The sequence below is a fragment of the Aquarana catesbeiana genome, linkage group LG12 (genome assembly GCF_042186555.1).
Source record: "Aquarana catesbeiana isolate 2022-GZ linkage group LG12, ASM4218655v1, whole genome shotgun sequence".
Taxonomy (NCBI): Eukaryota; Metazoa; Chordata; class Amphibia; order Anura; family Ranidae; genus Aquarana; species Aquarana catesbeiana.
In genome coordinates, this window is record NC_133335.1 from 101,358,088 (window position 1) to 101,371,911 (window position 13,824).

The window sequence follows — 13,824 nt, forward strand, 5'->3', positions numbered from 1 at the left end:
GGAGACGTAAAGTCTTACCCCTAAAGGTTATGTCTCTTAGTCACCTAAGCTGTCTAAAGGATTAGATTAATTAGCTCATGTTAATTAGGTTAGGTTTTAGTCACCCTGCTGTATATATTTGTGAGAGATCTCAAATAAAAGGCTATTCCTGATGTACTCCAAGACTGGTGTTGTCTGGTTCTTGGGGGTTCCTATAACCAGATCCACTGGACTCGTGTTCCAGGACTTAGGAAGCAGTATACTGATGGAAGCACTCAAGTGGAGTGTGGGACGTTCCGTCACATTTTGCGTTTCTTTCATTTGCGAATAATCGCACCAACTGTTGTCACCCTCTCACCAAGCTGCTTGGCGATGGTCTTGTAGTCCATTTCAGCCTTGTGCAGGTCTACAATCTTGTCCCTGAAATCCTTGGACAGCTCTTAGGTCTTGGCCATGGTGGAGAGATTGGAATCTGATTGATTGCTTCTGTGGACAGGTGTCCTTTATATAGGTAACAAGCTGAGATTCGAAACACTCCCTTAATCTCAGCTAGTCACCAGTATAGAAGACACCTGGGAGCCAGAAATATTGATTGATAGGGGATCAAATACTTATTTCACTCATTAAAATGCAAATCAAGTTATAACTTTTTTGAAATGCGTTTTTTTGGATATTTTTGTTGTTATTCTGTCTCTCACTGTTAAAATAAACCTACCATTAAAATTATAGACTGATAATTTCTTTGTCAGTGGGCAAACGTACAACATCAGAAGGGGATCAAATACTTTTTTCCCTCACTGTAGAAGCCATCTCTTAAAAGATTAAGCCATATCAACTTTATTTCATCTGAGCATAGTTGCAGCCTTCAATATAAAGTACTAAGGGCAAAAAGGACCCCTACATGTCACAAACAGGTTATAGGTGACATAACTAATGTGTCTTTTTGATAAACTGCCGCTGCCTCTGAAACACTGGACTGTAACCATGCTTGGCTAACAAAAACAATTTGTAATGGTGGCCTCTGCATTGTTGTATGTCTCTATGGTACCAGCATTGGCCATTGCACCCAATCACTTTATAGAATCCAGAGGTATGTGTGGGAAGAATCTGTTTATGTACAGTATCTTCCAATAGGGTACAGGAAGTTTTAGAATTTAACCCCTCATAGGGGACAGTGTGAAATTTTGGAGTTCCCTAACTTCAAATTTCAGTCCATCTTATGAAGACAAGTAATGATGTTATTTCCCATGCTTAGTGGAAAGGAAGTTGTTTTTACCTGCTGTATAGCCATTTGTTGAATATGTATCAAACACACAGTGCATATATAGTGATCCTAAATCAAAAGAACTAATCAGATGTATTAAGTGTCCAAACAAAAGTCCATCAATCGCCAACGATGCAAAATCGTCCTCTTGTCATTAGAAGAAACTTGCTGTTTCAACCAAAAACAAGACATATCATGGGACTACAGAACACCTCCAGCTTCTCTACTTGTGCCCCCAAAATCCCTGAGTGATACACTCTCCCCATAGAATGACTCCTAAATTATTACTGGGGTCCAAAATAGGCCTATTCAAAGCTTTGTCATCCAGAAAACTGCTTCACTCATCTCAACTCCACATCGATTATATACTTTCTTGTCTATTTATCCTTCAGGTAATAAAACAAAACACCACAGCACCCTTTATTAAAATGAATAAGACATACAAGCCCCAACTGCACAGTTACAGCAAAAAGCACCCAATTTCTGGCACCGTATAAATAATTCACTATTCGGCTAGGAAGGCTCCTCCATGCCCCACTATTAGACCATTGGCATACGTCCCATACAGCAGAAAGGCTGTCAGTGACAGCACTGGCCATTGTACCCAATCATTTCATAAAATGCAGAAATGTGTGTGGGAAAATTGTCTATGTATCCCCCAATAGGGTACAGGCAGCAAAAAAAAACAAAAACAAAAAACAAAAAGCAAAAAAAACTGACAGAGGTTTTAAAGTGACACCAAACACACACTGTTCAATTAACATTGTCCCTTCTATTTCTGTATAAGAATGATGGCACTGTATTTAATAATAATAAAAAACAAAAAAAATCTAAGTACCTGTCTTCCTAAATATTGTACAGCTGTCACATGACCCAGATCTGTAGGGAAACATAAGCAGGAGGAGCTTCTAGTCCTTTGCTGCTGGTCATGTTCAAAATAAAAATAAAAAACAGCCTTTGGGATACAGAGTAAAAACAACTAATTATCATAAATAAACTGTTTAAATTGGTCATACAAATATATATTTGAAATCAAACCTTTATTATTTTTTGGCAATAACATAGTGTGGGCAGATTTCTGCCAGTCACAGGCTGTGTCATGCCCCTGTGTCTTAGAAAAGAGAGGGAGGTGAAGCCTCCACTAATCTACAAGTAATATAACACCCCAATCGTGTTTAGCTGGTTGGTGGCCATGGAGGAGGGAAGAAGTGGGCTGTCATTTACCACTGTGTATACACCCACATGTGTGACTCTATAGTCACATTGGATGCTCAGATGAGATAGGGAGGAAATGCCCAGCATAGAAACTCACTGAAAACTGAGCATGTGCAGAGTTGCCAATACTGCTCTGTAAATCCCTAGCTGAATTAGGGACATGAACAGGAGCGGAGATAGAGAGCAGCAGGATCAATCAGTTTTATTGTAGAATACAGAAAACAAAACTGATAGTGACTGAGTATGAACAGCATGTAATACACCATTTATTGATAGTTTTTTTTTATCACGTGGGTTTAGAGACACTTTAACCCTTTCCCTCAATATCTGAAATGAAACACCAATTTTAAAATAATAACTAGAATTGGGTTTTAATAGCATGTAAACCATAAACTAGCATATTGCAATGAGGTTTCTAATCAGGCTGTGGTGCAAATTGGAACATTCAGATATATTTGTAATCCCCAGGCCTCTGTTTTAGTATGTTTGCCTTACTTTGTAGCTGGTGTGCAATGTCCTCCGTATTTGTGCTGGGTCAGTAATCTGTGTTGCAGCGGTAATCCGTGTCGGATGAGTTGTTTTGTGCCAAATCCATCTGCATTCATTTTGAAACCCCTTCGTAAAAGTGCAGAGGCTCTAAAAACAAGCACAAGTCAATAAAAATTAACAGATAAAAGGAATGAACAAGCATGCATAACCTTTATTACTAATTATTTTAGCATTGGGTGAGAGATGTTAGAGGAAAGTCAAATACATTAGTCTTATCTCTACTGCCTGATTTCTGTACCAGCATTGTAAAGCTTCCCTTTCCAAAATCAGCTAATCTCTGCCAACAGCGCAGCTTTCTACTGTACATTGTGACCATCAAAAAGGTACAGTTTGATGTAGTAAAACATTTTGGAATTTAAACCCAGCTACTGGCTTTTGGGTGGACTCAACTTTTAAAGTAAACCCAGGAAAAATTCTGTAAACTAACAGAAACAATTGGTAAATAACAACATAAATCTATCAAGCTCACCCACCTTTCCCATTGCAATGCCCCCTGTAGTGATCCCCAGCGGCCCGATTAAGTCCCAATTCAAAGATCAACTTTCATAAAGTTCCACCTGCATATCAGGCATGCCTCCAACTTCAAGTGACAATTCCCAGACTTGCTGATTGGTCATTCGGGTCCCAGGCAATGCATTGTGGGATGGATGCAGAATGTGTGCATGTATCTCAGGAGATGGAAAGCCATGAGGAAGGACTTAAAGTGGCTCTAAAGTCTAAATGTTTTAAAGTTTGTAAACTTCAGACATGACATATGAACAAAGCATATCCCTCTATATTGTGTACTTGCCTTAACTAAGTGTCATTTCTGTTGCCTCATTCCTCTGCTATTAGCATGAATCACTTCTGATAAGTTTTCCTGACACCAAAAGAAAAATTGTGACAGGGGAGGGATAGCCAGCGCACAGCCTGTGATTGACAGCCTCAGCTCTGTATCTGTGTGCTGTTTGAAGGGGTGTGTACTCCCTTCCCTCCAATCAGCTCCTAAAGCTCTACTCACTGAGCTCTGCAGAGTGTAATTTTAGTTCTACGTCCCTTTTTTTTTTTCGGAACTCTCAGACAAGCCGTATAAATTCTGGACTGGAGAAGGGAGGGCTGCAAATAAAACAAACCCTCCTACAGAAGTTGTACCTGTTTATCTCTGTGTATCACCTGAGACCAGTCACTTCACTGGGTATATGAAAAGGTTTACAACCACTTTAAAGTCCTCGTATCCGCGCTATAGCCGAATGACCTACATTGCCGGGACGCCGTCATATGACATCCTCCCCTTTCAACGCATCGAGGAACATTTCTGATGGCCGTGTCCCTTGGACACAGCCAATCACAGATAGCAGTAAATGCCCAAACACAGCGGCCATTTACCACGTAATCGGCGTGTTCAATGAGAGATGATCTCAAATGTAAACATATGAGATCATCTCCCATTGACAGCTCCCCCTCCTCTCACAGAGACCGCGTGTAAGAAGGGAGAGCGACCAGTGGTGCAGCGTGAGTGCAGTGTGCAGCAGTGATTTAATCTGATTTCACAGTGTATACAGTAGAACTGCACAATTAATCGTTAAAAAAACGTGATCTCGATTCAACCCCCCTGACGATCTCTATTGCAGAGATTGCAGATTCTTTCATATAACAAAAGTGGAGAGACTTATCTGCTCACTCAGCTGTCAAAAGAAAACATCCGGGCAGTCTGCCAAGTTTTTAACATGAAAACTGTAACTAACTCTTCCTTCTTAGATCAAAGGTATAAACTTCTGTGTGAAAAAACAATCCAGGCAGTCTGCCAAGTTTTTCACAACTTGTAACTGCAGGAAGTTTAACTACTTAAAGTCTAAATCTTTTTCCGACACTTGTTTCTTAGGTTAAAATCAATATTTTTTGCTAGAAAATTACTTGGAACCCCCCAACATTATATATATTTTAGCAGAGACCCTAGGGAATAAAATGTCAATTGCTGCAATATTTTTTGTCACACTGTATTTGCCCAGCGGTCTTTCAAACGCAATTTTTTGGGAAAAAATACACTTCAATGAATAAAAAAAAATAAAACAAAACAGTAAAGTTAGCCCAAGTTGTTTTGTTTTAATGTAAAAGATGATGTTACGCCGCAAGAATCGTGAGAGAATTGTGATTTATCTTCTAAGCAAAAAAATTTGGATTCTCATTTTAGCCAGAGTCATGCAGCTCTAATATACAGTGTCAACACAAGTGCCCAAACAGTGCCAGTGTCACAGTGCCCATCAGGATCAGTGTCACAGGGCCCATCAGGATCAGTGCCCACCTGTGCCATCAGTGCACATCTGTGCCGCCTCATCAATGCATATATGTGCCATCTGTGCCGACTCAGTGCCAATCTGTGCCGACTCATCAGTGCCATCAATCAGTGCACATCTTTGCCATCGGTGCCATCAATCAGTGCACATCTGTCGCCACATCAGTGCACATCAGTGCAAGCTTATTAGCACATATCTGTTCCGCCTCATCAGTGCCCATCAGTGCAGGCTGATTAGCACACATCAATGCCGCCCCATCAGTTTCTATCAGTGCAGCCTTATCAGCACACATCTGTGCAGGCTCATCAGTGCCCATCAGTGCATGCTTAGCAAACATCTGTGCAGGCTCATCAGTGCCGCCTCATCAGTGCCCATCAGTGCAAGCTTAGCAAACATCTGTGCAGGCCCATCAGTGCAGGCTTATCACACGACAGTGCAGTCTCATCACCGCCAACAATAATGTCCAAAAAATCCTTTTCCGCCGAGCAGGCGTACCAAATTGTTAGTGCGGCTGATGAGAGCAACGGAGAGCTCTCTACTTCAGATTCCTCTTCAAATTCAGATTCTGAGTCTGATGTAAATTACGAGTCAGTCCTAAGCAGTGGAACACTGACAGACTCAGAGGAGGAAGATAATCTGCCTGCAAAACGAAGGCGTTCTGCCATCCGCCAGCACCACAGTACCATCCACCAGCACCAGAGTACCTCGGCAAAAAAGGATAAGTACCAGTGGGGTGTCACTGCCAGCCTTCCCTATGACCTTCAGAACCCCTTGTGGCTTCCTCCTAACTCAGGAGTAGCTAACATTCCCCCTTTCACTGCCAAGCCAGGACTTCAGGTGGACACGGAGAATTTTTCCCCAATCAATTTCTTTGACTGAACTTTTACAGAGGACATACTAGCATCAATTGTGACCCAGCGCAACCTGTATGCACAACAATTTCTTTTGCGTATCCCAACGTCCTATTAAGCCCGTCCCTATGAGTGGAGAGACCTAACAGTGGAGGCGTTTAAGATTTTTTTGGGCCCCACATTCTGTATGGGACTTCCCGAAATGACCAAAATTATGACAAGCTTTACAAAATTCGGCCACTTCTAAATTATTTGTCTGAAAAATTCCCCCAGTTTACCCTGGACCAACACATACTGTATGTGTGGATGAGTCACTTGTCAAATTTAGTGGCAGGCTGGGAATCAAGCAATTTATCCCCAGCAAAAGGGCCTGCTATGGGGTGAAAGTGTACAAATGATGTTCATGTTGTAAAGCGATGCGCAAACTGTTGGCGCTATACAAAACCTGTATAATAAATGTGACTGAACCACAGGGTACACATATGCCTTCATAGCGTACGAAGGGAAGGACACCCAGCTGCATCCTCCTAATTGCCCAGACTACTTAAGATCAAGCGGGAAAGTTGTTTGGGACCTTATATACCCACTACTGGAGAAAGGTGACCACCTGCATGTAGACAACTTCTACACGAGTCTGCCCCTGTTCCACAACCACAAGAAGACGCTAGCATGTGGCACCGTGAGAAAGAACAGGAAGGGCTTTCCTCAAAGGCTTGTCAATAATAAGTTAAGAAGAGGGGAGATGGCAAGTCTGCGAAACAAGGAAATTCTGGCAGTGAAGTGGAGGGACAGAAGGGATGTCTACATGCTGTCTTCGATCCACAATAACACCTACGTGGAAATCCCCAGAAGGAATGGCCCCATCCAAAAGCCAACATGTGTCCACGAATACAATATTTTTATGGGTGGACTCGACTTCAACTACCAAATGCTCGAACCCTACCTTGCCACAAGATGAACATACCATTGGTATAAAAAAGTAGCGATTTATTTTTTTCATTTGGCCATATAAAACTCCTATATAAAATTTACTGCAACTCCACCGAAAGCCCCAAACCCTTCCTTGGCTACCAGGAGGAAATTATCACTGCCCTTATATTGCCGAATGGCCCACCAGAAAACATTAGCTCCAATGTTCATAGTAGACTCTCCAAAACGCCACTTTCCCGATAAAATATTTCCGAAACCAACAGGCCAAAGACATCAAAAAAGATGTAAGGTGTGTACCAGTAGAGGAGTTAGAGGAGACACCTCTTATTATTGTCCCGTGTCCTTCCCAACCAGGCCCCTGCATAGGTGACTGTTTCCGCCGTTACCATACTTCAGTAAATTATTAGTAAATGTAATCCTCAGTTCCTGCCATTTACCATCACAACCCTAATGCCACTGCCTGCTCCGTAACCGACCTTGACTTGTTATTCGACCACGCTTCTGCCTACCACTTCTGTACATACCTCTGCCTGATCTGGAACTGACCCTGGACTGTTTGACCATGTTTTCTGTCTGCCTCCTGGACTGATCTTGTACCCCGCTACTGGACTAGTGGGATTCATAACACAGGGGGGTCTCACAAATGCTCCAGAATTGTTTTTCTGGTTGAAGAAAACATTTTTTTTTGTTTTCTCATTCCTAGATTAGGGTCTGGAGACCGGAGGCCGAGATTTGGGTGAGAGAAGCCTCTACCCCTGTCCCCATTCTGTCCTGAAAGAGACCCTACTTCTGCCTGTTGCCTGTAGGACTTACGGCCATCATGCCTCTGCCTGTCACATGAACTGACCACACCACATGGACCATGTTCCTGCCTACTATCAGGACCAATATTTTGGACTGCTGACAATATCTCTGCCTGCACTGACCCTAGACTGTATATGGACAGTATCCCTTGCCTGCAGCCTTTACTGACTATGGACAGTATTCCTGCCTGTTGCCTGGACAATTGTGTTCGCTGTTGCTGTCCTGGAGCAGTGCTATCCTCCCGTGGACAACTACGCTACTAAAAACTACAGGTAATCTTTTGTTTACCCGTTGCTCAGCAGAATGTATTTTGGGGTGTAATTCTTGGTATGTGCATGCTATGTGTCCCTAGAACACCTGACGTGTTCCTTGCATGTTGGGCCTCTGTACGTGGCCAAGCTGTGTAACAGTCTCACACATGTGGTATCGCCATACTCAGGAGTAGCAGAATGTATTTTGGGGTGTCATTTTTGCTATGTACATGCTATGTGTTGGAAATATCTTATAAATGGACAACTTTGTGTAAAAAAATGTGTTTTAATTTTTTTCCCAAAAACTTCTGGAAAAAAAAAAAGAACCGTTCAAAAGAATCATTATGCCTCATAGATTATACGTTGGGGTGTTTGCTTTCCAAAATGGGGTCATTTTGTGGGCGTTTCCATTGTCCTGGTGCTCCAGGGCCTTCAAAAATGTAATAGGTAGTCAACAAGTTAGATGTGTAATTTATGCTCCTAGAACACCTCATGGTGCTCTCTGCATGTTGGGCCTCTCTAAGTTGTGGCTAGGCTGTGAAAAAGTCTCACACGTGTGCTATCGCCATACTCAGGAGGAGTAGCAGAATGTGTTTTGGGGCGTCATTCATGGTATGCACATGCCATGTGAGAGAAATAACCTATTACAATGACAATTTTGTGGGAAAAATAAAATCTTCATTTTGCAAAGAAGTAGAAAAAAAAAATGACAACTTCAAGAAACTCACCATGACTCTTACTAAATACTTTGGAGTGTCTACTTTTCAAAAAGGGGTCATGGGGGGGGGGGGGGCGCATTTGTACTTTCCTGGCTTGTTAGGGTCTCAAGAAATGAGATAGGCCGCCACATGATCAATTTTTTATGATTTGCACCATAGCTTGTAGACTAACTTTCACACAGACCAAATAATATCCACTAATTTCGGTTATTTTTACCAATAAGCAGTATAAACTGTGGCCAAAATTTATGAAGAAAATTTACAAATTTGCAAAATTTTATCACAGAAACAAAGAAAAATGCGCTTTTTTTTCAAAATTTTCAGTCTTTTTTCATTTATAGCGCAAAAAAATAAAAAACACGGAGGTGATCAAATACCACCAAAAGAAAACTGTGTGTATGAAAAAAAAAAAAGGAAAAAAAAAGCTGAGTTAGACTTACCGGTAACTCCTTTTCTGAGAGTCTTCCAGGACAGCCCATGAGACCTTGGGCTCCTCCTACCAGGACAGGAAACACGTCACCCCCACCAGATAAAAGGGCGGTCCTCCAGACCCATGTCAGTATTCTCAAGAAACCAGAGTTTGAAGTACTAGGGACAGATCCCACGTTGGACAACTTCTCACTACCCTGCAAAACATATGCATAATACACATAACTTCAGACAATACCGGGTGGGAATCCGGCTGTCCTGGAAGACTCTCAGAAAAGGAGTTACCGGTAAGTCTAACTCAGCTTTTCTCCAAGCGTCTTCCAGGACAGCCCATGAGACGATGAGCCAGAACTTACCAGTCTAGGGAGGGACAACTGCCTGAAGGACCTTACGACCAAACGCCTGCTCCTGAGCTGATAGGAGATCCAGGCGATAATGTTTAATGAAGGTCGAGTAACTGGACCAAGTGGCAGCCCTGCAAATTTGTTCCGGTGAGGCACCAGCCCTCTCAGCCCAAGACGTAGACAAGGCTCTAGTTGAGTGCGCAGTAACAAAAGGTGTAGGGACCTCCCTAATTTTGTAAGCTTCCAAGATGGCTTGCTTTATCCATCTAGCCAATGTGGCTTTAGATGCACTATTCCCCTTGTGAACTCCAGAAAAGAGGACAAACAAGGCATCAGTTTTCCTAAAGGTCTTCGTGACCTCAAGATAGACCAAGAGAATCCTTCTTACATCTAGAAAACTAAATTTTCTTTCTAAGTCGCCCTGTGGCGAACTACAAAAGGTTGGCAATACAATGTTTTGAGATCGGTGGAATGTACTTGCCACCTTGGGCAAAAAACCTGGATCGGTTCGTAACACAACTCGATCCTCAAAAATCGTGAGGAAGGGCTCCCTAACTGATAGGGCCTGCAACTCACTTACCCTACGAGCTGAGGTAACAGCTATAAGGAACACAGTTTTTAATGTAAGTAATTTAACTGACATACTTTCCAGAGGTTCAAACGGAAATTCTACCAGAGTTTGAAGTACTAGGGACAGATCCCACGTTGGACAACTTCTCACTACTACTGGTCTGGCCCTAGAGATAGATTTGAAAAATCTGGCTATAGTGGGATTTTCCAGGAGAGAAAACTGGAGGAACACACTAATAGCTGCCGCCTGTACCTTTAAGGTACTAACAGAAAGACCTTTGTCGACACCCTCTTGGAAAAATTCCAAAATAGACGGAATATCATGAGTTAATCTATCATTTTCAGATAACCATGAGTTAAACCTTTTCCAAACTTTGGAATATATGGCTCTAGTAACTGGCTTCCTGCAATTAACGAGAGTCCTGACTACTTTGTCAGAGAACCCTTGGGCGCTCAGTATCTTTTCTTCAGATACCAGGCCGTCAAGTTTAAGGAAACCACCTGAGGGTGTGATACTGGACCCTGCAATAATAGGTCTTCCCTTTTCGGAAGACTCCACGGAGGCTCTGAAACCAGAGACTGTAGCAGGGAAAACCATGGCCTCTTGGGCCAAAACGGGGCAATCAGAATCAGATCTGTCTCTTCCAGCCGAAACTTCCGGAGGACTTCTGGAATCAGCCTGATTGGCGGAAAGGCATAACATAGGCCTGGAGGCCACGGGTTCGCCAGAGCATCGATCCCCAAGGCTTGGTCTGCCGGGTTCATGGAAAAGAATATCTCCGTCTTGCGGTTGTTTCGGTTTGCGAACAAATCCGCTACCGGATAACCCCATCTCTTGGTGAGGTCTGCAAAGACTTCGGGATGAAGGGACCAGTTGTCTCGGTCTATCCTGTGACGGCTGAGATAATCTGCCAGGCAATTGTTTTTCCCCTTCAGGTGTACAGCAGAAATGGAGGCTAGATTCCCCTCTGCCCATGAAAGGATCTCCTGGGCAATGGACTGAAGCCTCCAGCTTCTCGTGCCTCCCTGCTTGTTGATATACGCGACTGTCGCTATATTGTCTGACAGGATTTGGAGGTTGTGACCCCTGATCTCCATCTGAAAAGACTGGAGGGCTCTCTGGACTGCAAGCAGCTCTCTTTGATTGGATGAGGCCCTTGCCTCCTCTGGGGACCACTCTCCTTGTGCTACTGCATTGCTGAGGTGGGCCCCCCATCCCCAGGAACTCGCATCCGTGGTAATCCTTCGGAAAATGGGAAAGGACCATGGGAGACCTCCTGCTAGGTGCTGACCAGCTCTCCACCACCACAGGCTTCTTTTTATCCTGTCGGGAAGCCAAATCCTTCACTCCAGTGACCTTACGTCCCCGTCCCAGTTTCTTAAAAGAAACCTTTGTAACGGACGCTGACGGAGTCTCGCCCATGGTACTGCGGGAAAACATGAGGTCATAAGACCCACTGCCCTCGACACCTGTCTCAGAGAGACCGACTGGTTGGTCTGCTACAGCTAAACCTTTGAGCTTTTTATCCTTTTTGGATGTTTTAAATTGTTCTTCAAATAACTCTTGGACATAGTCCCAAGGCGAACTTTGTAATCTAGCATCACATGCAAATTCATTGCTCTTATATTTAAGAGTATACGTTGCTACAAACTTTTCTAGAGAGGACATGGCTGCCATTATCAACAAATAATATGCACAATTTGTAAGCTAGATTAAGTTAAATGTTCCCCTGTACTATACAGTCACTATAGAAGGAGGGACAAAACAATAAACAGAAACTCAAATAGAATAAAAATTCTGAAAATACAGTAAAGTGTAGAAAATAAAAAAAAAAAAATCTTTTCAGTTCTCAATAACACAATCTTTCAGCTTAGTGGAGACACACTCACTAGCCTGTAGCCTACACACAATAGACTGTAGTTTACCTTGTCTGAGCCTACACCCACAAAACAATAGGCCCAGGGGACAAAAGGAACAATAGTAAAGCCACCAGGATCAAATAGGGTTGGTAGCCCTCTAGGTTTACAATAGAAAGGTAAACACAGCCGTGTTTACACCAATGTTAAACCAAATTCAGTTAAAAAAAAAAAAAATCTACCACAACTCAGATTATCAAATTATTTTGGATAGGGTTTATCCTTAACAAAAAATTTCACGGTATAATACAGTATGCTAGAGGCACCTTATGCCCTATAATAATAATAATCTTTATCAAATATTAGCTTCAGTACCAAGACGTCCACCGTTTTGTACTTTAACTCACGCCAATGAAAATATTACTGCTTGTAAATTCTCACAGCTAAAAAAAAACAAACAAATAAACCAAACTACTCTCTTGTAGCTCATTTCCAATGTCCTTCACACAATACTATGCCTTTAGTGGACACACCATTTAAATTAAAAACAAAAATCTGTTGAACCTTTTCAACAAACCTAAGACCACCCTTAATCGGTGTCTTTTCAATGAAACACATGTACTCACCATACAGCACACTCCAACCCTGGTTAGATAGAGAGCAATGAAGCTTGGTGAGCCCAAAAGAAACAAAAACAAAACAAAAAAAAAATTTTTTTCCCGCTCTGTACTTCCTCCCCATTACATTTAATCCGGATTATAATGGTACATCCAAAGTACTTTTTTTCAAGTATAATTACGGGATATTAAGCAAAACAAAATATGTGGTGTATCCTCCCTCCTTTTTAGAGTTCATCTAATACCCACTAATAAAACAAACATTTACCTATATTTTTCCCTAGATAAAATTGTTCTGACCTCCAATTTCCGGGACAAACTGACTCAGTTTAAATTCCCCCCAATAACCTTAATCTGCCTTACACAAATCTCGGTATTATATTAAATACTTTCAGTCTTGTAATCTACTTCAGTGGTCGCCATTCTGTTACCCTGAAAAATCTATATTTAAGATTTTTCATATCTTATAGATGTGATGTGGGTTAAATAAGAGTTCTTTTCGATCAAGAGTGAAAGCTTAAAATATAATAACATTTATTAGGACACAGTTGAAAGTCTAGCTAATACACAATCGTCTATCTATCGCCTTACACCAAGGAAGAAAATATTAGGTTGAAATAAAGTATTTACATGAAGGAATACAGGGTATATTCCTCAATACAGTAATCTACACACATATTTAGTTACAAGTAAAAGGGCATTCCTTTCCCATAATTACCCATCCTTACCAAAGCTCCTTTCAGCTTGCTGGTCATCAGAGAGAGAGAGCCTAGCTCCCCCTTGGCTCTGAGTATATCAAACCAAGCTGATGTCTCATTGGTTGGCCTAGCTTGGATCATGATTGGAGGGCTTACTCCATAAGTCGGCCCCCTTTCATGCAAATCCTTGTGACTATGTTGGCCAAGTGTGTCAATTGTATTTCCCCAGGAAGTTAGGTCCATTGTATATCCCAGCATGGCACCCTTTCAAAGGAGTAGGTATAGAACAATGGAATTGGCTCTCCCTTGTTTGCATATACAAGCCTTGGCCCACATTGTCAGCTCTTAGCAAAAACTTAAATGAAACCCTTTTTGAAATATATTCATTATTACAATATTTTACAGTTATTAATGGAGATTTCACACAAACTTATAAGGCAACAACATAGTCTGGAACACTTTGGTAATCTTCTC

General features: G+C 42.0%; 1 protein-coding gene across 1 annotated transcript in view; it reads right to left on the minus strand.

Moving 5' to 3' along the window:
* Positions 1 to 13,824, minus strand: part of UQCC1 (ubiquinol-cytochrome c reductase complex assembly factor 1) — a 373,374-nt gene that overhangs the window by 262,714 nt on the left and 96,836 nt on the right. Inside the window, exon 3 of the mRNA XM_073608229.1 lies at positions 2,954 to 3,094. Within this exon, the coding sequence (XP_073464330.1) occupies positions 2,954 to 3,094 (141 nt within the window). The remainder of the gene's footprint in view (positions 1 to 2,953; positions 3,095 to 13,824) is intronic.